This window comes from Stegostoma tigrinum, chromosome 33, assembly GCF_030684315.1.
Source record: "Stegostoma tigrinum isolate sSteTig4 chromosome 33, sSteTig4.hap1, whole genome shotgun sequence".
NCBI classification, from domain to species: Eukaryota; Metazoa; Chordata; class Chondrichthyes; order Orectolobiformes; family Stegostomatidae; genus Stegostoma; species Stegostoma tigrinum.
In genome coordinates, this window is record NC_081386.1 from 36,973,999 (window position 1) to 36,998,159 (window position 24,161).

At 45.6% G+C, this 24,161-nt stretch overlaps 1 protein-coding gene across 3 annotated transcripts in view; it reads left to right on the forward strand.

The window, feature by feature from the left end:
• The window catches only part of slc30a4 (solute carrier family 30 member 4), a 34,064-nt gene extending 31,629 nt beyond the window's left edge, over positions 1–2,435 (forward strand). For all 3 annotated transcript variants that reach the window (XM_059639222.1, XM_059639221.1, XM_059639223.1), the window contains one exon: positions 586–2,435. In XM_059639222.1, the coding sequence (XP_059495205.1) occupies positions 586–740 (155 nt within the window). In that variant the 3' untranslated portion in view covers positions 741–2,435. The remainder of the gene's footprint in view (positions 1–585) is intronic.
• Positions 2,436–24,161: the final 21,726 nt, after the last annotated feature.

Below are 24,161 nucleotides of genomic sequence, written 5' to 3' on the forward strand. Positions count from 1 at the left end.
TTAATCTGTAGAATTTCTGTCACTAGAAAGGAGCATGAGTGTGGCAGAGAGTGAGAGAGGGGGAGCATGGCAGAAAGCAAGGGGGAGAGAAAGATAGAGCATGAAAAGGAGAGAGTAAGACCAAGGGGAGTGTGGCAGAGAGAGCAGGACAGAGAGGGAAAGAGGAAGAGAGAATAAATTGGGGGAAGGAGAGAAAGGGGAGGGGAGAGAGAGAGAGAGAGACAGGGGAGAATAGTGAACAGAAACTTATACAAGGATTATGGGAGGGGTAGGGATAGCGAGAGAGGGAGGGCAACTGTGTGTTAAAGAGAGACAGTATGAAGCTGATGGGACAAAGTGATGACACAGTTTGGACAGTTCGTGAGTTGGTAGCACTTTGAAACAGTGGTTTATTGAGTTGCTGCTTTTGGAAGTTTGAAGTCAGTAGAAAACTTGGTGCTGGCTTCAGGAGAGATTGAGCTACCCTCTGTCAGAGAGTGTGATCCTTCACTTCGAAACCAATGTCTTCCTCTCACTGTTTGAGATTCTGAAAATGCTGCCATGTATCTTTCTGATAGAATCTGATAGATATTTGTGTCTTTTCAGTTCCAGAGAGTTTCTCCAGGTGGGAAGATGTGCAATGTCAGGTGCAGCAGATCATGCTGTATACTTTCGGAATGCACCAATGCACTGTCCAAGTGCAGGTCTTCAAGGAGACTGGGAATAATGCCTGCAATAAGTGCAGGTCCTTGCAAGCTTAGTAGCTGGACTCAGGTCTGAGGAAGAGAAAAACTTCACTCAACCGATTGCTCAGAAAATCTACAATTAATAATTTTATGTAAATTTTAAAAAGTAGCATTTGTAAATTTTAACATGGTGACCATTGTCAAGGATAAACAACTGTGATATTGAACATCACAAAACCCAATATGTCACTAAGTCAGAGATAATGGGAACTGCAGATGCTGGAGATTCCAAGATAATAAAATGTGAGGCTGGATGAACACAGCAGGCCAAGCAGCATCTCAGGAGCACAAAAGCTGACGTTTCGGGCCTAGACCCTTCATCAGAGAGGGGGATGGGGGGAGGGAACTGGAATAAATAGAGAGAGAGGGGGAGGCGGACCGAAGATGGAGAGTAAAGAAGATAGGGGGAGAGAGTGTAGGTGGGGAGGTCACATGTTGCTATCATATCACCATTAGGACCTCACTCCCAGCAGCTTCTCTTGAAGAATCTTTGCTGCTTAGTTACTAATCAGTCTGGTCAGCTTCTTCTCCAATCTCTGATAATTTCTATTCTGCAGTATCTGGACAGTATTACTGAATTGTTACACATCAAGTCCTGCATCATTGCATTTGCCATTTACTACAAAGCAACTTTATTTTAGCTGTTCCATTGCATTATTTCAGTTTTGTTATTGACCTAGCGGTAGTTATGATTTGCCATCGATAGTATTACAGATCCCGGGAATTAAGAAACCATATTGAGAATTGTCAAGTGAGTTTGAATAATTTCAGCACAGGTATGATGGAATGATTGGCTTCCTCATGTGCTGGGTCATTCATTGAGTTCCCAAAGCATTGGGAACAGGTTCAAGGTTCAGGAGGTGAGTTAAGGTTTGTTATATATTGCTTCAGCCAAACACATGAATAATTATGAAAGTGCCTCTAATGAAGTTATAATTTTAAGCCCTCTCTATTTACTGCTGGCCCCGTCTCCATTCCCAATTGCTGTAGCTCTGTACGACCAACATTAGAAATTTGGTGGGAGGTGAAATATTTTAATATGTTTCAGCACATTCGTCCAGTACCATTGTGCCAAAGACTCTGGGATTTCGTTCTGCTTACAGAAGGCAGGTTGAAATGTAGGTCTGTACCATGTGTAACTATTAGTTGAGCTGCAGGCAGGACCGTTATGTCACTGAGTTTGTTACAGCTGAGTGTGCAACAGTACAGTCTGTCTGGAATGTGAACATAAAACCTCTGCAGTAAAGGGATACTACTGTGACCCATGTACTTTGTTTGAAGTGAAGACAGAAAATGCTGGAAATACACAGGTGTCCTGGCATCACCTGTGGGAAATAAAGGGTGAGGTAGTTCTGAGTGAAGATAATTGACCTACGACATAAACTCCATCTCTCCACAGGTGCAGCCAGATCTGCTGAGTTTCTCCAGTATTTTGTTTTTTATTGAATCTGCAGTATGTTGCTTTTTCTGAAATGTTGACTTTGTCAGGTGTTTATTGTTAAACAGTGTTTTATAATCAACACTTTAAATGATGTATTTTTGGAATAAATTTTCTGTGTTAATATTTATTTAGGTAAATGTCTGTCCTTAGATATTACAGGAACTGTCTGTAATATTTCACTCTCAACACCATGGAAATCGTACTTTATACACTTGGAATGTTTTATGATAAGAATCTAAAAATACAAGAGTTAGTGATTTGTATAAGCAGATGGGATTTTTTTTGTAATTTTATTAATGAGCCTCCAGTGTTGATCGTAAATCTGTTTCTCGAGAATGTGTGTGTACTCAGGATGTACCGTGACACTACCCAACTTCATTAATTTAATTGCACATGACAACTAGGTGATCAAAACTACTAAACTATTTTTCTACATTCTCTACTTTTTAAAGGTTGGGTCTAATTCCTTGAGCACTAACATTTTTAACACTTGACCTTGTTTGCGTGGTGCCTTTGACAGTGATTCTGCACAGGAGCAGCTGCCTCTTTCCAAGTTTTCCCTTTCCTAGGCACCGTGTGCTCACCTAATTTGCATTTCTGTGAATTTCCATTTCTGAAAAATCTGCCTTTCATGTAGGAGTGCTGCCTGATAAAAGCCAGTTGATTTCCTGTGAACTGTATTTGCTGACCGACGCATGGCTTTTGTTCGCAAGTACAAACCACTGGGTAACATCAGTGATTGGCATGTGGAATATTTAAATGCTGCAGGTTCTGAAACTCCTACATTTTCTTAGTTCCATATATCTTTCTGTACTCTGAGACAATTATTCTAGGAATTGAGATGGGTTTGTGATTGAAAGATCTTGGTAGAGATTGTGGATTCTGTTCACGACCCATGCCTAGGATCACATGGCAGCTTCTGTTGTAGGCACTGGGATGCTACTCAAATGCAAGTACCTTGCATCTGAACTGGAAATGCCCAGTGAAGTTGAGCTCATTTATTGGAGAGTGCAACATGTGAACATATAAATTAGAAGCAGATTTGGCTCTGAGAGACTGCTCTGATGTGCAGTAACATCTGTTTGTGTTTTAGATTCTACATTCTGATTGTTTCAGAGATTTAACAGATACTTTGAATCCTGGGTTCACTAAGTACAGAGATAATGGGAACTGCAGATGCTGGAGAATCCAAGATAACAAAGTGTGGAGCTGGATGAACACAGCAGGCCAAGCAGCATCTTAGGAGCACAAAAGCTGACGTTTCGGGACTAGACCTTTCATCAGAGACGGAGATGGGGAGTGGGTTCTGGAATAAATAGGGAGAGAGGGGGAGGCGGACCGAAGATGGAGAGAAAAGAAGATAGGTGGAGAGGAGCGTATAGGTGGGGAGGTAGGGTGGGGATAGGTCAGTCCAGGGAAGACGGACAGGTCAAGGAGGTGGGATGAGGTTAGTAGGTAGAAATGGAGGTGCGGCTTGAGGTGGGAGGAAGGGATGGGTGAGAGGAAGAACAGGATAGGGAAGCAGAGACAGGCTGGGCTGGTTTTGGGATGCACTGGGGGGAAGGGATGAGCTGGGCTGGTTGTGTGATGCAGTGGGGGGAGGGGACGAACTGGGCTGGTTTTGGGATGCGGTGGGGGGAGGGGAGATTTTGAAGCTGGTGAAATCCACATTGATACCATTGGGCTGCAGGGTTCCCAAGCGGAATATGAGTTGCTGTTCCTGCAACCTTCGGGTGGCATCATTGTGGCACTGCAGGAGGCCCATGATGGACATGTTGTCTAAGGAATGGGAGGGGGGAGTTGAAATGGTTCGTGACTGGGAGGTGCAGTTGTTTATTGCGAACCGAACGGAGGTGTTCTGCAAAGCGGTCCCCAGGCCTCCGCTTGTTTTCCCCAATGTAGAGGAAGCCACACCGGGTACAATGGATACAGTATACCACATTGGCAGATGTGCAGGTGAACATCTGCTTAATGTGGAAAGTCATCTTGGGGCCTGGGATAGGGGTGAGGGAGGAGGTGTGGGGAAAAGTGTAGCATTTCCTGCGGTTGCAGGGGAAGGTGCCGGGTGTGGTGGGGTTGAAGGGCAGTGTGGAGCGAACAAGGGAGTCACGGAGAGAGTGGTCTCTCCGGAAAGCAGACAGGGGTGGGGATGGAAAAATGTCTTGGGTGGTGGGGTCGGATTGTAGATGGCGGAAGTGTCGGAGGATGATGCGTTGTATCCGGAGGTTGGTGGGGTGGTGTGTGAGAACGAGAGGGATTCTCTTTGGGTGGTTGTGGCAGGGGCGGGGTGTGAGGGATGTGTTGCGGGAGACGCCGTCAAGGGCGTTCTCGACCACTGTGGGGGGGAAGTTGTGGTCCTTGAAGAACTTGGACATCTGGGATGTGCGGGAGTGGAATGCCTCATCCTGGGAGCAGATGCGGCGGAGGCAGAGGAATTGGGAATAGGGGATGGAATTTTTGCAGGAGGGTGGGTGTAATAGGGTTAGGGTTAGGGTCAGGTAACCCTAACCTCCTCCCACCCACCCTCCTGCATCCCTCCCACCTCAAGTCGCACCTCCATTTCCTACCTACTAACCTCATCCCACCTCCTTGACTTGTCTGTCTTCCCTGGACTGACCTATCCCCTCCCTACCTCCCCACCTATACTCTCTCCACCTATCTTCTTTTCTCTCCATCTTCGGTCCGCCTCCCCCTCTCTCCCTATTTATTCCAGTTCCCTCACCCCATCCCCTCTCTGATGAAGGGTCTAGGCCCGAAATGTCAACCCTTTTGCTCCTGAGATGCTGCTTGGCCTGCTGTGTTCATCCAGCTTCACACTTTGTTATCTTCACTAAGTACAGACTTTATTTTATCAGCATTTTCTCAGAGATACAATTGGTTAAAGTCTGTCCAGAGCCCTCTCTGATACAATGTCAGCATAACAATTTATAATCTTAATTCGCTCATTTCAATACAATGTTTTTGCAGTTCATGTGTCATTGATTTTCTGCACTTATGTAAGATTCATTCTAATCAATGGTCAGAACTATGCATACTCTGCAGATGTTCCTTTCATATTTTTGTTCTTTCTGGGATGTTTGTTATTACCCCAAAGCGAACAATGTTTCCTCTCCATTCCCATATCACCCTGGACTGTTGTTTCAGGGCATAAATATTCTTAAGTTTTACAATTTGTATTCTATTTATATTTACATAGAATTTGCTACAAATCCCATCATGCTTTAAAAAGTGCTTGGGGCTACATTTGTTTATTTTAAGGCTAATTAAGTCTAAATATTCAATAGTAATCATCAACTCACTTCACCATCTGCCCACAATAACCTTCGATCCTTATTAGAGAAGGGAACCAATCCACTTGCACCTGAAAAATATTCAGTAATCTCATCTTCACCATCTTTTTAGGTAGTGATCTTCAAAATCAGTTAACCTCCTGAGAGAAAATTATTTTCTCATTTCTGTCCTAAAGGGTGACCCTTAGTTTTAAATCAGGGTCTGCCAGTTCTAAGCTCGCCCACAACAGGAAAATTATTTTCCACATCCACCTTGTCAATACACACTGTAGTAGATGCCCCCAACTGTTCTAAATTCCAGTGGAAACAAGCCCCTATCCTGTCCATTCTTTCCTGATCAGACAACACACTCATTTGAAGTATCAATCAAATGCATTAAACGGAAACTGGCTACTTGCAGGAAAGTCTACATTTGGAAAGTAGGAGTCTTTTAAAAGTACTATAATATAGTGAGAGTTCAGGGCCAGCTTGTTCCTGTATGAAGGAAGGGCAAGGGTAGCAGGTCCAAGGAGCCCTGAAAGTGAAGGGATATTGAGAGATTGCTAAAGAACAAGAAGGAAGGTACAGTACATTGAAAACAGGGCAGTCCCTTCAGAAGTATAGAGTGTGGGGAGATGGATTCTGCTTAAGAAAAAATTATGAGGACAAAGGAGTCACAAAATACCTTTGGAAGAGAGGATTATGGAAAACTGCAAGTGATTTTATAAGTAAATTAAAAGTAAGAGGATTACCAGGGCAAGTTAGACATATTAGAGACCAAAGGGGTAATCTATGCATGGAGCCACAGGATGTGCGTGAGTTCTTATATGAAAATTTCTCGTCGTATTCAAAGGAGAAAGACATTGTAGCCGGGGATTCCTGTTGTGATGGTGAGGTTCCAGAACTTATGAAGATTAATAAGGAGGAGGGTATTAGATGTTTTCATGGGCATAAAAAGGGGCATAAATCCTAAGGGCCTGATGAATGTATCCCAGGCTACAATGGGCAGGAAGGAAGGAAATTGCTGGTGCCCTGCAGGAGATATTTAGTACTTCAGTGGCCACAGCTGAAGTGACACATGTCTGGAGGATAGCTAATGCCGTTCCTTCGTTCAAGAAGGGTGGCAGAAAAAGGCCAGAGAATTACAGACCGGTTAGTCTGATGTCACTGATAGGGAAATTATTGGAAAAATTTCTGAGGGACAAGATTAGTCAATACCTGGAATGGCATGGATTGATCAGGGGGTGGTCAGCATGAATTTATTAGAGGGAGATCCTACCTGACTAATGTAATTGCGATTTTTTGAAACAGTGACTGTGGAAGATGCTAATACTTTTCTAAATATCAAGGGGCAAAAGAGGGATGGAAAATCAATACAATAATTTTTTGAAGAAGGGTCCCGACCCGAAACGTCAGCCTTCCTGCTCCTCTGATGCTGCCTGGCCTGCTGTGTTCATCCAGCTCCACACCTTGTTATCTCAGACTCCAGCATCGACAGTTCCTGCTATCCCTAGATAAAGAGGAAGCAGTGGTTGTAATCTATCTGTATTTCCAAAGATGTTTTATAAATTACCACACGTTAGGCTACTTTTGGATAAAAGCCTATAGTGGTTGGGGTAGTATATTAGCATGGAGAGAGCATTGGGGAACTAATGGGAGACAGAGTTGGAATAAAGGGACCATTTCAAGATGGCAGCATGAACCTAGTGGAGTGTCACAGGGATCAGTTCTGGGGCCACAATTATTTACAATATAGACTAATGAATTAGATGAGACATATGAATGTCCTAACACCAAAAATGAATAGGAAGGCAAATGGTGAGGATGGCACTCAACTAAACACAAAATACTGCACGTACTGGAAATGTGAAAGAAACACAGAGAATGCTGGAGAAACTCAGCAAGGCTGGCAGCATCTGGCAAAAACAAAAGCAAGTCAATATTTTGAATCTAGCATGACTTTCCTTCAGAACGGTGAACAGTTTTGATCCCCTTATCTAACAGAAGATGTAGTGGCTTTGGGAGCAGTCCAGAAAGGGTTCATTAGGTTGGTTCTGGACATGGAGAGACCGCCTTATGGGCAGAGGTTGACAAGGATTGGGCCTGTTCTTACTGGAGTTCAGAAGAATGACAGGCAACTTATTGAAACATAAGATTCTTAGAGGGTTTGACAGGAGAGATGCAGAGAGGTTGATTCCTCTTGTGGAAGAGTCTAGGGGTAGAAAGCTCATCTCAGAGCAGCAATGGGCGTGTCTTCCAGTTAATGCAGAGACGAGGAGGAATTTCTCTTCTCTGAAGATAGTGAATCTGTGGAATTCTTTGCCATAGAGGCTGTTGATGCTAGGTGATTGGGTGTTCAAGGCTGAGATGGCCAGATTTCTAATCAGTAAGAGAATCAACGGTAAAGGGGAAAAGATAGGAAAGTGAAGTTGAGGATTATCAGATCAACCTTGATGTCATCGAATGGCAGAGCAGACTTGATGGGCTGAATGGCTTACTTCTGTTCCTCTGCCTTATAAGCTCTGATATTCCAGTTTTGTCTAGGACCTGCTGTCTGAAACATTAACGTTATCTCTCTAACTCTCATGCTCGACAAATGCAGTCTGCCGTGTTGAATATTTCCGGTGTTTCCTGGTTTTATTTAGATTTGCAGCATCTGCAGTTCTTTGTAGTTTTAAGAATCATTCAGTGAGTGGCATGGATCTGGTCATCCAGTCCAGTTTTGGCATCACATTGGCACAGCTAAGGTTGGTCAGGAATTCAGGATGAGTGGGAATTTGCACTACCTAAACTGAAGTGATTATTGACTGGAGTGATAATGGGAACTGCAGATGCTGGAGAATCCAAGATAATAAAATGTGAGGCTGGATGAACACAGCAGGCCAAGCAGCATCTCAGGAGCACAAAAGCTGACGTTTCGGGCCTAGACCCTTCATCAGAGAGGGGGATGGGGTGAGGGTTCTGGAATAAATAGGGAGAGAGGGGGAGGCGGACTGAAGATGGAGAGTAAAGAAGATAGGTGGAGAGGAGAGTATAGGTGGGGAGGTAGGGAGGGGATAGATCAGTTCAGGGAAGATGGACAGGTCAAGGAGGTGGGATGAGGTTGGTAGGTAGGAGATGGAGGTGCGGCTTGGGGTGGGAGGAAGGGATGGGTGAGAGGAAGAACAGGTTAGGGAGGCAGAGACAGGTTGGACTGGTTTTGGGATGCGGTGGGTGGAGGGGAAGAGCTGGGCTGGTTGTGTGGTACAGTGGGGGGAGGGGACGAACTGGGCTGGTTTTGGGATGCGGTGGGGGAAGGGGAGATTTTGAAGCTGGTGAAGTCCACATTGATACCATTGGGCTGCAGGGTTCCCAAGCGGAATATGAGTTGCTGTTCCTGCAACCTTCGGGTGGCATCACTGTGGCACTGCAGGAGGCCCATGATGGACATGTCATCTAAAGAATGGGAGGGGGAGTGGAAATGGTTTGCGACTGGGAGGTGCAGTTGTTTATTGCGAACCGAGCGGAGGTGTTCTGCAATGCGGTCCCCAAGCCTCCGCTTGGTTCCCCCAATGTAGAGGATGCCACACTGGGTACAATGGATACAATATACCACATTGGCAGATGTGCAGGTGAACCTCTGCTTAATGTGGAAAGTCATCTTGGGGCCTGGGATAGGGGTGAGGGAGGAGGTGTGGGGGCAAGTGTAGCATTTCCTGTGGTTGCAGGGTGTGGTGGGTTGGAGGGCAGTGTGGAGCGAACAAGGGAGTCACGGAGAGAGTGGTCTCTCCGGAAGGCAGACAGGGGTGGGGATGGAAAAATGTCTTGGGTGGTGGGGTCGGATTGTAGATGGCGAAAGTGTCGGAGGATGATGCATTGTATCCGGAGGTTGGTGGGGTGGTGTGTGAGAACGAGGGGGATCCTCTTTGGGCGGTTGTGGCGGGGGCGGGGTGTGAGGGACGTGTTGCGGGAAATGCGGGAGACGCTGTCAAGGGTGTTCTCGACCACTGTGGGGGGAAAGTTGCGGTCCTAGAAGAATGGACATCTGGGATGTGCGGGAGTAGAATGCCTCATCGTGGGAGCAGATGCGGCGGAGGTGGAGGAATTGGGAATAGGGGATGGAATTTTTGCAGTTGGGTGGGTGGGAGGAGGTGTATTCTAGGTAGCTGTGGGAGTTGGTGGGCTTGAAATGGACATCAGTTACAAGCTGGTTACCTGAGATGGAGACTGAGAGGTCCAGGAAGGTGAGGGATGTGCTGGAGATGGCCCAGGTGAACTGAAGGTTGGGGTGGAAGGTGTTGGTGAAGTGGATGAACTGTTCGAGCTCCTCTGGGGAGCAAGAGGCGGCGCCAATACAGTCATCAATGTAACGGAGGAAGAGGTGGGGTTTGGGGCCTGTATAGGTGCGGAAGAGGGACTGTTCCACGTAACCTACAAAGAGGCAGGCATATCTGGGGCCCATGCGGGTGCCCATGGCCACCCCCTTTGTCTGTAGGAAGTGGGAAGAATCGAAAGAGAAGTTGTTGAGGGTGAGGACGAGTTCGGCTAGGCGGATGAGGGTGTTGGTGGAGGGGGACTGGTCGGGCCTGCAGGACAGTAAGAAGCGGAGGGCCTTGAGGCCATCTGCATGCGGAATACAGGTGTATAGGGACTGGACGTCCATGGTGAAAATGAGGTGTTGGGGGCCAGTGAATTGGAAGACCTGGAGGAGGTGGAGGGCGTGGGTGGTGTCACGGATGTAGGTAGGGAGTTCCTGGACCAAAGGGGAGAAAATGGAGTCCAGATAGGTGGAGATGAGTTCGGTGGGGCAGGAGCAGGCTGAGACGATGGGTCGACCAGGGCAGGCAGGTTTGTGGATTTTGGGAAGGAGATAGAAATGGGCCGTGCGGGGTTGGGGAACAATGAGGTGGGAGGCTGTGGGTGGGAGGTTCCCTGAGGTGATAGAACATAGAACATAGAACAGTACAGCACAGAACAGGCCCCTCAGCCCACAATGTTGTGCCGACCATTGATCCTCATGTATGCACCCTCAAATTTCTGTGACCATATACATGTCCAGCAGTCTCTCAAATGACCCCAATGACCTTGCTTCCACAACTGCTGCTGGCAACGCATTCCATGCTCTCACAACTCTCTGCGTAAAGAACCTGCCTCTGACATCCCCTCTATACTTTCCACCAACCAGCTTAAAACTATGACCCCTCATGCTAGCCATTTCTGCCCTGGGAAATAGTCTCTGGCTATCAACTCTATCTATGCCTCTCATTATCTTGTATACCTCAATTAGGTCCCCTCTCCTCCTCCTTTTCTCCAATGAAAAGAGACCGAGCTCAGTCAACCTCTCTTCATAAGATAAGCCCTCCAGTCCAGGCAGCATCCTGGTAAACCTCCTCTGAACCCTCTCCAAAGCATCCACATCTTTCCTATAATAGGGCGCCCAGAACTGGACGCAGTATTCCAAGTGCGGTCTAACCAAAGTTTTATAGAGCTGCAACAAGATCTCACGACTCTTAAACTCAATCCCCCTGTTAATGAAAGCCAAAACACCATATGCTTTCTTAACAACCCTGTCCACTTGGGTGGCCATTTTAAGGGATCTATGTATCTGCACACCAAGATCCCTCTGTTCCTCCACGCTGCCAAGAATCCTATCCTTAATCCTGTACTCAGCTTTCAAATTCGACCTTCCAAAATGCATCACCTCGCATTTATCCAGGTTGAACTCCATCTGCCACCTCTCAGACCATCTCTGCATCCTGTCAATGTCCTGCTGCAGCCTACAACAGCCCTCTACACTGTCAACGACACCTCCGACCTTTGTGTCGTCTGCAAACTTGCTGACCCATCCTTCAATCCCCTCATCCAAGTCATTAATAAAAATTACAAACAGTAGAGGCCCAAGGACAGAGCCCTGTGGAACCCCACTCACCACTGACTTCCAGGCAGAATATTTTCCTTCTACTACCACTCGCTGTCTTCTGTTGGCCAGCCAATTCTGTATCCAAGCAGCTAAGTTCCCCTGTATCCCATTCCTCCTGACCTTCTGAATGAGCCTACCATGGGGAACCTTATCAAATGCCTTACTGAAGTCCATATACACCACATCCACAGCTCGACCCTCATCAACTTTTCTAGTCACATCCTCAAAAAACTCGATAAGGTTTGTGAGGCATGACCTACCCCTCACAAAGCCGTGTTGACTGTATTTGATCAAGCCATGCTCTTCCAGATGGTCATAAATCTTATCCCTCAGAATCCTTTCTAACACCTTGCAGACGACAGACGTGAGACTTACTGGTCTATAATTGCCGGGGATTTCCCTATTTCCTTTCTTGAAGAGAGGAATTACATTTGCCTCTCTCCAGTCCTCAGGTACGACTCCAGTGGAGAGCGAGGATGCAAAGATCTTCGCAAGTGGCGAAGCAATTGCATTTCTCGCTTCCCAAAGCAGCCGAGGACAAATCTGATCCGGGCCAGATTGATGAGGTCATGAATGGTGTTGGAGATGATGGTTTGGTGCTCGGGTGTGGGGTCATGATCGAGGGGGCAGTAGGAGGTGGTGTCGGAGAGTTGGCGCTTGGCTTCGGCGATATAGAGGTCAGTGTACCATACTACCACTGCGCCACCCTTGCCTGCGGGTTTGATGGTGAGGTTGGGATTGGAGCGGAGGGAGTGGAGGGCTGCCCGTTCTGCAGGGGAGAGGTTGGAGTGGGTGAGAGGGGTGGAGAGGTTGAGGCGGTTAATGTCTCGACAGCAGTTGGAGATGAAGAGGTCGACGGAGGGTAGGAGGCCTGGGGTTGGTGTCCAGGAGGAGGACTTGTGTTGGAAGCGGGCGAAGGGATCAGTGGAGGGAGGGTTAAGTTCCCGGTTGAAGAAGTAAGCGTGGAGACGAAGGCGGCGGAAAAACTGCTCTATGCCCAAATGTGACTGGTATTCGTTGATGTGTGGGTGGAGGGGGACAAAGGTGGGCCCCTTGCTTAGGACTGACCGTTCATCCTCAGTCAGTGCTAGGCCTGGGGGGAAGGTGAAAATGCGGCAGGGCTCCGTGTGGCTGTCTACTGTGGGATTGCTGGCTGTGGAGATTGTGGGCGGAACGATGAGGTCGTCGGCCGTGGGTGGGGTTCCGTTGGCAACGGCCGTGGGCGGGGTTCCGTCGGCTGTGGGAGGACGGGGTGGGCAGCAGCAGCAGCGGTGAGGGTGGTGTGTGAGGTGTTGTAATTGGAAGTGGAGGCGGTGACTGCAGCAGCGGTCACATTGATGACTGTATCGGCGCCGCCTCTTGCTCCCCAGAGGAGCTCGAACAGTTCACCCACTTCACCAACACCTTCCACCCCAACCTTCAGTTCACCTGGGCCATCTCCAGCACATCCCTCACCCTCCTGGATCTCTCAGTCTCCATCTCAGGCAACCAGCTTGTAACTGATGTCCATTTCAAGCCCACCGACTCTCACAGCTACCTAGAATACACCTCCTCCCACCCACACTCCTGCAAAAATTCCATCCCCTATTCCCAATTCCTCCGCCTCCGCCGCATCTGCTCCCACGATAAGACATTCCACTCCCGCACATCCCAGATGTCCAAGTTCTTCAAGGACCACAACTTTCCCCCCACAGTGGTCGAGAACGCCCTCGACAGCGTCTCCCGCATTTCCCGCAACACATCCCTCACACCCCGCCCCTGCCACAACCGCCCAAAGAGGATCCCCCTTGTTCTCACACACCACCCCACCAACCTCCGGATACAACGCATCATCCTCCGGCACTTCCGCCATCTACAATCCGACCCCACCACCCAAGACATTTTTCCATCCCCACCCTTGTCTGCTTTCCGGAGAGACCACTCTCTCCGTGACTCCCTTGTTCGCTCCACACTGCCCTCCAACCCCACCACACCCGGCACCTTCCCCTGCAACTGCAGGAAATGCTACACTTGCCCCCACACCTCCTCCCTCACCCCCATCCCAGGCCCCAAGATGACATTCCATATTAAGCAGAGGTTCACCTGCACATCTGCCAATGTGGTATATTGTATCCATTGTACCCGGTGTGGCTTCCTCTACATTGGGGAAACCAAGCGGAGGCTTGGGGACCACTTTGCAGAACACCTCCGCTCGGTTCGCAATAAACAACTGCACCTCCCAGTCGCAAACCATTTCAACTCCCCCTCCCATTCTCTAGATGACATGTCCATCATGGGCCTCCTGCAGTGCCACAATGATGCCACCCGAAGGTTGCAGGAACAGCAACTCATATTCCGCCTGGGAACCCTGCAGCCCAATGGTATCAATGTGGACTTCACCAGCTTCAAAATCTCCCCTTCCCCCACCGCATCCCAAAACCAGCCCAGTTCGTCCCCTCCCCCCACTGCACCACACAACCAGCCCAGCTCTTCCCCTCCACCCACTGCATCCCAAAACCAGTCCAACCTGTCTCTGCCTCCCTAACCTGTTCTTCCTCTCACCCATCCCCTCCTCCCACCCCAAGCCGCACCCCCAGCTACCTACTAACCTCATCCCACCTCCTTGACCTGTCCGTCTTCCCTGGACTGACCTATCCCCTCCCTACCTCCCCACCTATACTCTCCTCTCCACCTATCTTCTTTTCTCTCCGTCTTCGGTCCGCCTCCCCCTCTCTCCCTATTTATTCCAGTTCCCTCTCCCCATCCCCCTCTCTGATGAAGGGTCTAGGCCCGAAACGTCAGCTTTTGTGCTCCTGAGATGCTGCTGGGCCTGCTGTGTTCATCCAGCCTCACATTTATTATCTTGATTATTGACTGGACTGACCCTGGAAGTTGAGATTTTTTATCCGCCTATTCAGACAGGTTTTGATATAGCGGGTGGAGCAGATGGAGCTAAGTGTCCTGGTCTCCCGTTAGGGATAACCCTGGAGATTGATTCATGTTCACCGTTGTAGCTTGGTGCTTACATAACCCAGCTGCTGTCAAATACAAACTTCAATCTAAGGGGTTTTTTCAGTCCTTTACAATCGCAGGTGTCAGTGTTTGCCACAATCTCTAAACAGGTTTGGTGGATTTGAGTTTCTGTTCAACATGATATTAACCAGCTGCTACAATCCGACAAAAACAGGAGGTGCCTGTACATCACAGCCATAGAAACGCCAAAACCCGCTTTCCCTCTCAGATGGTGAGCGGTGAGGAGGGTTGGGGATTGTATCTGCAGCTTACGGCCCTGTTATTAAATGAAATGTACGTTACTTTGCCTGCCTGTTGTGTTCGAGCTGATTACGCGCCCTGCGTAAAATCATAGCGAACACTTCAGGTTGGGGCTGCTCATTGCGTCCCTTTCTTCCAGAAGCTGAAAGTGGGTCCACTTCCTGGAGAGTGTGTGAAGGGTCTCAGGCGGTCAGCAGATCCCAGAGAGAAGTTTAAACCGATCGGCTGGGGGGACGGGAAGTGATATTCCAGCAGAATGCCCTGAAATATTCACAGGGTGGACAGGGTTTCTGTTCAAACTCAACCCTCTGTTCCTCAGGAACCCGGTAATCGCCGGCACATTAAATTGTCACGGCTGGGTCATTGTCACTGCGCTCGCCTCTCCTGCAACAAACTCACTGAACATTCCCAGAGGAAAAAACAATGAAATTACTCAACAGCAAAGTGGGATACAAACTGAAACCTGGGGGTACGAGCTTAAATTTGTAAAAAGCGAATGTGGACAATTCTTTCCTGTAGAAGTTGAAAGGGGAGTTACAGGTCGAAGAATGATTTCCTGTTTAAACTTTATTTGAGAACTCAGGATGAGAGAAGAAACTTTAAGCCCCACGTCAATGCAATTGCGCCATTATTGGAAACAACGCAAGTGTTTCGGGTTGACGGAGTGACGCCCACCAAGGTCAAGCAGCCATAATCACAGAGGATGCTGGAAAAGCTCAGCAGATCTGACAGCATCTGAGCTGTAACAGTGAATGTTTTGATTCCAATGTACGTGTTGGAGTACAGAGCCGTGGAGTTTCTCCAGCGCTTTCTGACTTGAAATTCCAGCCTCCCAAGGATTGGGCTTTCATCAGCGGTCAGGTGCACCATCCAGTGGCGACAAAAGGTATCGCGGCGGAGACTCAGCTCGGGGTTGAGTGTAACCAAAGTCCCTGCTGAAAGTGGACTCGTGGGGAGCAAATGTTAGTGTCCCCTGTGAAGGAGGGGGAGAGGAGAAATGGCAAGAGGAAGAATTCAGGAAAGAGGGATCGGAAGGAGAGAAAGTGAGGGATGAAAATGACGGTCTCCGTTTTCTCAAGACGCTGGGTTCAGTGGCTGTGTTTTTTTTACTGGAGCTTGTTCCGCAAGGATTTGTGCAGGCAAATGTTGCTAAATCTAACAGTTTTCTTTGGCATCCTGTGTGGACGCCATCTCCCCTCCGAGTGAAACAATAAAAGCTCAAACTGTGGGTGTGGATAAATCTCACTGTTTAAAAAGACTCGGCTGTTAACACCCATTTTATAAATCCTAATTTTGCTCATTTCTTCCTGCAATTCCACATCTGAGATTTTCTCAGTCTTCTGGTATCACTTGGTTTCAGGGTCACAACTGATGGCCTGGTTCGAGAAGGAAATAGGTCAAGAACTGTGTTCAGGCATGGGCTTCAGCAAGTTTACAACAATACACTTCATTTGAGACATACCAGGCACTGAGCTGATTGTCATTTTATTAAGAAACAGTTGATTGATTGTCATGTGTACCGAAGTATAGTGAAAAGCTTTGTTTACAAACAGTTCAGACAGATCATAGTAAGCAAGGATGTACGGACTAAAAAGACTTAAAGGTATACGGGTTACATCGCATAGGGTGTGCACTAGGTGAGACAAACATTACCAAGATCAGCGTTATTTGAGGCTACAGAGTCCATTCATCAGTCTGACAATGGCTGGGAAGAAGTTGTTCCTGACCGTGCTTGTGCATGTGTATACTATATCTATTTTTAAAGTTGTCACACTTACTCCTCCCAAACTGCACTTTTGATCTTCCAGGGTTCACTGGAATTGGGAAGGTTTTAAAGTTTTTGAGAAGATTTGTAGCTCGGGTTGTGGATGAGGTTGTAGACTCCCTCAGCAAGTCCGTGTGTTTGATTGCAGATATTTTGTTAACCTGCTAGGGTAGTGCACTGACGATGTTATCTAGCAGGGTGACAAAATGTTTGCAACACAACTGTGGATGTACAGGGAGTACCGTAGGGGACTGAGGACACATTCTTGGGGAGCTCCAGTGTTGAGTGTTATTGTGGACGGGGTGCAGTTACCTATCCTCACTGATTGCGGTCTGTGGGTCAGAAAGCTGAGGATCAGTTACAGAGGGTGGAGCAGGGGCCAAGGTCATGGAGCTTTGAGATCAGTCTGGAGGCGATAATGGTGTTGAAGGTGCAGCTGTAGTCAATGAGTAGGAGTCTGATGTAGGTATTCTTTTTGCCATGATGAGTGTAGGGCTGGGGTATGGCATCCTCTGTTGACCTGTTATGTCAAGAAGCAAATTGTAGAGGATTGAGGCAGGCTGCGAGATTGGAGTTGATGGGGGCCATGACCAGCTTCTCGAAGCACTTTGTGATTATGGAGGCCAGTTATTCCTGCCACTGGGCAGTAGTTATTAAGTGGTAGATATGGATACAATTACTCTTAAAAGACATTTAGATAAGTACATGAATAGGAAAGGTTTGGAGGGATATGGGCCAGGAGCAGGCAGGTGGGACTAGTTTGGTTTGCAATTATGTTTGGCATGAACTGGTTGATCCGAAGGGTCTGTTTCTGTGCTGTATGACTCAATGTGTCAAAACCAGTAATCAATTAAGGTACTAAGCAGGATTAAACCATACTCCCCTTCATCTCAAAAACACAGGCATACACAGAGAAGACAGGGATAAAAATAAGCAAAACAGGAGCATTGCCCATGTAAGACAAAGGTTTGAATAGGAAGGTAGAATGGGTTGATTTTTCACAGTTCCTTTGTAACTCACATCACAGTTGCAGAATAATGGAAGATCTTCAGACCAGGTTTTTAGATTCTGGTATAAACAAATTGTATTGATATTTGAAACTTTTATCAGGTGCTCAAGGTACTTTGCTGAGAGAGACAGTTACTGCTTTTGCTTTAGGGTATGTCTCTTACTGACTGTGAGAGGGAGAGAGATCTGCTTTCTCTGCAAACATCTCCAGCAGCTCACATTCCAGGTCTGTGACAACTCGCAGTAACTTGACCAAGAGGCTGTTCTTAGACAATGAACAACAAATTAACACAAATCAAAGATTTCTCCAAGTGTGTTTGTCCTTTTATTAGACCATAAAATATGCCTCCTATCTCTTAAAGACTTTGCTTCTATGAGTCACCTGACTGTTATAAACAGCAAGAAAACCGCAGTTTCCTTTCAACTTTTTTACTTCTCATTTCCAAGAAATTGTGCAGTAAAGTTTCTTCAAGCCAGAAATGTCCAAACTTCCTTTGTCCAGTTGCTCATAGTCCACAAATATATATGTATTCCTGATGCCTCTGTTCCTCTATTTCTAATTCCTTCTCTGTCTCTCTCACTGATTCCATAGCTCCAAGTGCTTTATAAAGTGTTATAAATGTAAGTTTTCTTTCTTAAACAGTTGCAAGGATTTGCAAACTGATGTATGTGTCATTAAAATGCACATTGTTCCTCTGAGATGAAAAGCCTCAATCGCATCAGCCTCTTTTCTGAGCAATACTTTAGGATTATGCTGTTAGCTTCTCCTGGTTTTCAGTGCACTATTTCTCTAGTTTTTCACAGTTATGCCCCCCGCTGCACCTCCTGCCAGGTTAGTTTGAACTCTGGCTCACTAAGCTCACTGTGAACCTCCTGTGGGCCCAACCACACCGAGGTACGAACCATCCACAGATTCCTGTCAGTCAGAACTGACACTAATGCCTCAGAAAAGTGGTCTCTCTCTCTCTCTCTCTCACCTTTTCTCCCTTAGCAACAGGGCATGGGATTGCAAAACAACCTTTTACTGATTGTGATCTCAATAATTCCTTGACGTCTCTCCGTGATCCTCAAAACAAGAAAAGGCAAGTTTATGAGTCACTGTTCTTGTTACAAGGGTCATCATCTGTGTCTCATTATGCAGAAAATCACCAGACTCATACTGCCTACTGATTCCTGTCACTGTAAATCTGTGGCAATAATTAGCTGCTAGTGAAGTGAGATCACTTGAATTTAGTGATCCCCTCAGGCTGATACAATTACTATCAGACAGGAGTTAGTTAAAATTTCCTGACTGAAGAGCAGCTCCTGGGCTGACCTCACATCCAGCCATTCTGTAAACAACTTTTCTTAGTGAATAAAATCTTTGTGATATAGAGTAAGGGCTTATGATATTGTATTTGTTGTGCAAATATATCAATTAGATAAGATAAAATTGTTTGACTGGGGTGTTTCTTCCCAAGAGAGATTAAGAGAATTTCTGATCTTTTTCAGTGGGATTTATAGATCAATGTCCCCTTGGCATTTACCCTTTCAAGTCCCCTCACACCCCCACCATGTTTCAATGAGATAATTTCTCATTCGTAGACACTATCCTGCTCAGTCTCTCCCATTGGATAACCTGTGAATCAGTCAGGTTACATTTTTTCTAAAGCAAGTGAATCCTTCCCTGAGTGCAGAGACCAAAATGCTGCACAGTACTGCAGGTGTGGTTTCACTGAAGCCATGTCCAATTGCAATTCGACTTTTTTCTTTTGTAATTTATTCTCTTCAATAAAGACACGTGGATTGGTGAAACTAGATTAGTCACACTTTGAAGAAAAATGGTACTCTTTCTGAATGTTTGGATCCAAAGTTGCACAAGAATAAAGATGTCACAATGAGGTTCCAATCCTATGCTACCCCCATAATAATTCACTGAGAAAAGAAAAAAATGTGATTCATAAAAGCCTTAAGTCTTAAGTGAGCTAAGTGACTATAATAGAAAGGACTAGGGAATTCAGTTAGTTTGGTGTGTATAGTTCATTCATTCCCATATGAGATTAAGAAAAGTTTTGGAGTTAAATTGAATCAAAAGCTAAAGCACTGTTATAGCTGACAGAGGCCAGGCAGCTGAGGAAATGTGTGGCTGAACTGATAGTAACCTCCAAGTCCTTATCAGCAGCTTGAATCCTTAGAGACCTTGTATTACTCTGAATTGTGCTCAATGATCTGATGTAGGAGGGAGAGGTACCTCACAAGGTGACAAGATTAAAAACAATCAGGCTGCAGAGGAGAGATTAGGTCAGCATCTGGAGATACAGGAGGTCGATAAGGCCAGGGGTGCCAGACACCCTGCCTCTTAACAATCTGCAGCAAAAGTATATTTTTGATTCATGGTAACCCTAAACAGATCATGTTGGAGTTCAGGGAATGTACTGCCTACATAGTTTTCAACGTATAAATGTCTGATAATTTCTTGGCTGGGCAGAGTCCTCCTTTAGAACTGTTCTGAGTTAGAGCTCTCCCAACATGTTGACAAAACAAACAATTGGAACCTGTCGCTGAGACGCCTGAGAGTATTTTGTACAATAATCTACTACAGGAATAGATAACTGTTTATGTGTCTTTCCCCAATCGCAGGAACAGTTCATCTTTTGAATACCTTGCAGCAGATCCTGTTACCTCTGATTTCCATTTGGATTTTCCATGATCCATGATCTGGGATAGATTTCAACAATATACAGATCATATCATTGAAATGCATGACAGTTCTTGGGAAAACTACAAATGAGATCATACAAGCCTTCAACAGCTCAAGGCAACAACAATAAGGAACAATGAGCTACAACATGAAAAAAAATTCAAAACAATATGAATCAAACCAACTTCTTCTGATTAATTTACTTTTCAGAGTTGGATCTGATCCCGAAAAATCGGAGACATGCTAAACTTAATTTACAAAGGCGTTTTAGTTTTGTGACTTTATGTCCCTGCATATTCCAGATTTTGTAATCAAAGTTTCTTCTCTTGAAATTTTCTTTGCAAAGGTTCACCACACATGTTGCAGAAAGATCACCAACAAATTTCCCAATTCCCCAAAAATTCATTATTATTTCATAAGTGAATATTACAGTCTGCCCAAGCTTACACATTTGAACTAGAGTCATCACAGCAAAGCCTCAGAACATGTCTATTACAGGATACAAGCTGATTGTATTCAGTTTTAGTGTCCTTATGACAAAATAAACCACGGTCACAGATGATTTCTGAAACTTTTAGATGATTTCCTAAGCTTGCTAGGAACACAGATATGATTCTCGATTTACAACTAGGTTCTACTGAATCTGAGTTTGAAGTCAGTCTCCATATTGATCTTATTCATTTAGTCATAGCGAAGCTGAAAGACATTTTCACCAGATGGTTGTTCCCAGCACATCTTCCCAGGTCATTCATAGACAAATGAGGACTCTTTGGGAATGTAATGCTCAAAGGTAAATAAGTTAACAAGCTCTAATACATAGATCACATGAACACAGAAACAAAATCAGAGATTGCCAGGAAAATTAATTGGCTGGCTTGGCATCAACAACTGGATCAAAGTGCTGCATTTTCAAAAAGCAAGTCAGGACAGGATTTATACACTTAATGGTAAGGTCCTGGGGAGTGTTCCTGAGCAAAGAGACCTTGGGGTGCAGGTTCATAGTGCCTTGAAAGTGCAGTTGCAGGTAGATAGGATAGTGAAGGTGGTGTTTGTTGTTGAGTGCATTGAGTGTTGGAGTTAGGAGGTCATGTTGTGGCTGTACGGGACATTGACTAGGTCACTGTTGGAATACTTGGTGCAATTCTGGTCTCTCTGCTATAGGAAGGATGTTGTGAAACTTGAAAGGGTTCAGAAAAGATTTACAAGGACATTGCTGGGGTTGGAGGGTTTGAGCTACAGTGAGAGGCTGAATTTTTCCCTGGAGTGCCACAGGCTAAGGGGTGACCCTATAGGGTTTTACCAACCATTTGGGGCATGGATAGGATGAGTAGAAAAGGTATTTTCCCTGGGATAGAGGAGTCCAAAATTAGAGGGGTATACGTTTGAGGTGAGAGGGGAAAGCTTTAAAGGAAACTAAGGGGCAACTTTTTCACACAGAGGGTGCTGTGTGTGTGGAATGAGCTGTCAGAGGACGTGGTGGAGGCTGATACAATTACAACATTTAAAAGGCACCTGGATGGGTATATGAATAAGAAGGGTTTAGAGGGATAGGGGCCAAATGCTGGAAATTTGGACTAGATTAATTTAGGCTCCTGAGATGCTGCTTGGCCTGCTGTGTTCATCCAGCTTCAGACTTTATTATCCTAGATTAATTTAGGCTATCTGGTCAGCATGGACGAGTTGGAGCAAAGGGTCTGTTTCTGTGCTGTACAGCTCATTGACTTTAAGTCATGTGAAACCAGTCAACTCCATCATCCCAACAGACACTCTTATTAGCACAGAATTAATTCTGAGCTGTGAGGCAAGGTTGCAATTGAAATCTCCCATGTCCAAGGATATCATCACATTCTAGTGACTATTTCAACAAATTTGCTTTTGTGAGCCAAATCAAAAATATGCTCGCGTATCAGATAGAGACATTAACTGTTATATTTAGTATGTTTAGTTGTCTCACAACTGGCTGGAGTGCAAGCATGCATTGTTCTGAGATATGCAGGAAGTGGGGTATTTCATGCATTCTTTCTTTACCTCACTGTCCTCTATGTAATGGTCTTGCAGGACACAATGTTTGTATGGTTCAAGTTTATGATCAGTAAACACAAATTTACGTGTCAAGATTTTGTTGCTGGAAGAGTGAAATATTATTGAGCCACTCCTGATACAAGAGGTGAGCTCCTCTGCATCACACAGAGACTGATTTGGAGGAAGCTGACCCAATGCTGAAATGCCCCAGGAGGCTGTCCAAGAAAACAAACCAGCCTCTGTCTTTGGAGTCAGTGGAGATGGATGTAGTGATTGTAACAAAGTCAACCAGGTGGACTCATAGAATATGAGTTCCCTGATTGGGGCTGTTAATCTGCTCCAATCAGGGAGCCTTGGCTGAAATAAAAAGGGTGAGTGTCAGAGATACTGACACCTACATGCCTGACTCCAAATAAAGCAGTACTATAGTTAAGGACTTCTCGTGTAAATAAACAGTGACTTGGTGAAAGGATACAGGTGTCTGTGGAACTATTTCACCTCCCACATAATAACCATTCATTCTTAACTTCCCTTTTCTGTTATTTAACTAACTGTCAAGTCATTTCAACATACAACACCCAACCTCACGAATCTTTATACAAAAATAAAATACTGCAGAATCTGGAAACCTGAAAGACAACAAAAAATGCTGGAAATATTGAATAGAATGTAGGAGCAGGAGGACACCATCCAGATCCTTGAGCCTGTTCCATCATTCATTGCAACCACAGCTGACCTGTAGCCTAACTCCATATTCCTGCCTTAAGCCCATATCCCATCAGACTTTTGCTTAACAAAAATGTTACTGTCTCAGATTTAAAACTAACAACTGATCCAGCACCCACTGCTGCTTGTGGAAGAAGTTCCCACCCTTTGTGTGTAGAAGTGCTTCTTAGTATCTCTCCTCAATAATCTGGCCCTCATTCTCAGTCTGTGGCCACTAGTTCTAGAATTCTGGAAAAGAAAGACCCAATTTGTATAAACTCCCCTCAGAACTTCAGCCCTGAAGTCCAGGTATTATTCTTGTAAACTTGTATTGTACTTTCTCCAAGACCAATCTATCCTTTCTAAGGTGTGGTGTCAAGGTCTGCTCGCAGTGTTCCAGGTGGGGTCTGTCCAGGTATTTTGTGTAAATGCAAAACTTCTGCATCCTTGTACTCCAATCCTCTGGATATAAAAGCTATTAATTTTCTACACAAGAGGGTAGATAACTTGCAGATAGAGATAATATTTCAGGTCAATGACCTTTCATCCGTCCATAGCATATATAGCAAGTTTTCAAGGACACTTTATCAGGGGTCTGTTGAAAACACAAATACCTGTTTATCATTGGAGCATCATGGATTTACCCTCCTTGACCTGGGATGGGATTTGAACCTGAAGCTTTTAGTTAGGATAATAAAGTGTGAAGCTGGATGAACACAGCAGGCCAAGCAGCATCTCAGGAGCACAAAAGCTTTTGTGCTCCTGAGATGCTGCTTGGCCTGCTGTGTTCATCCAGCCTCACACTTTATTATCTTGGATTCTCCAGTATCTGCAGTTCCCATTATCTCTGATATACTTTTAGTTAGGAGGCAGGTTGCTATACAAATCAGTGCCACATGACCTTCCCAGTATTTCTTTTAACCAAAAGGACTGTGGATACTGTAAATCAGGAACAAAAACGGGAGTTGCTGGAAAAGCTCAGCAGGTCTTGCAGCATCTGTGAAGGAGAAAACAGAGTCAACTATTTAAGGGTCACCGGACCCAACACGTTAACTCTATTTTCTCCTTCACAGATGCTGCCAGACCTGCTGAGCTTTTCCAGCAACTTTGTTTTTGTTTCTTTTAACCATTTTCTTAATAATAGATTTCAGTATTTTCATAAAGATTAATGTTTTTACTTGCATAACAGTGTTGTATTTACTCATTTCCAATCCACTAGGAACAATCTTGAACTGAGAGAACTACACAGCTGATGCAGCCCCACTTCAGTTGGAACCATTTGCTGTAAATTCTCAGATCGATCCTGGGGCTTATCTGCTTTCTGTTCTATTCATTTCTCCAGCATATTTTCTTCACAAATACTAATTAACTTTAAGCTGTGCACTTTCATTCCAG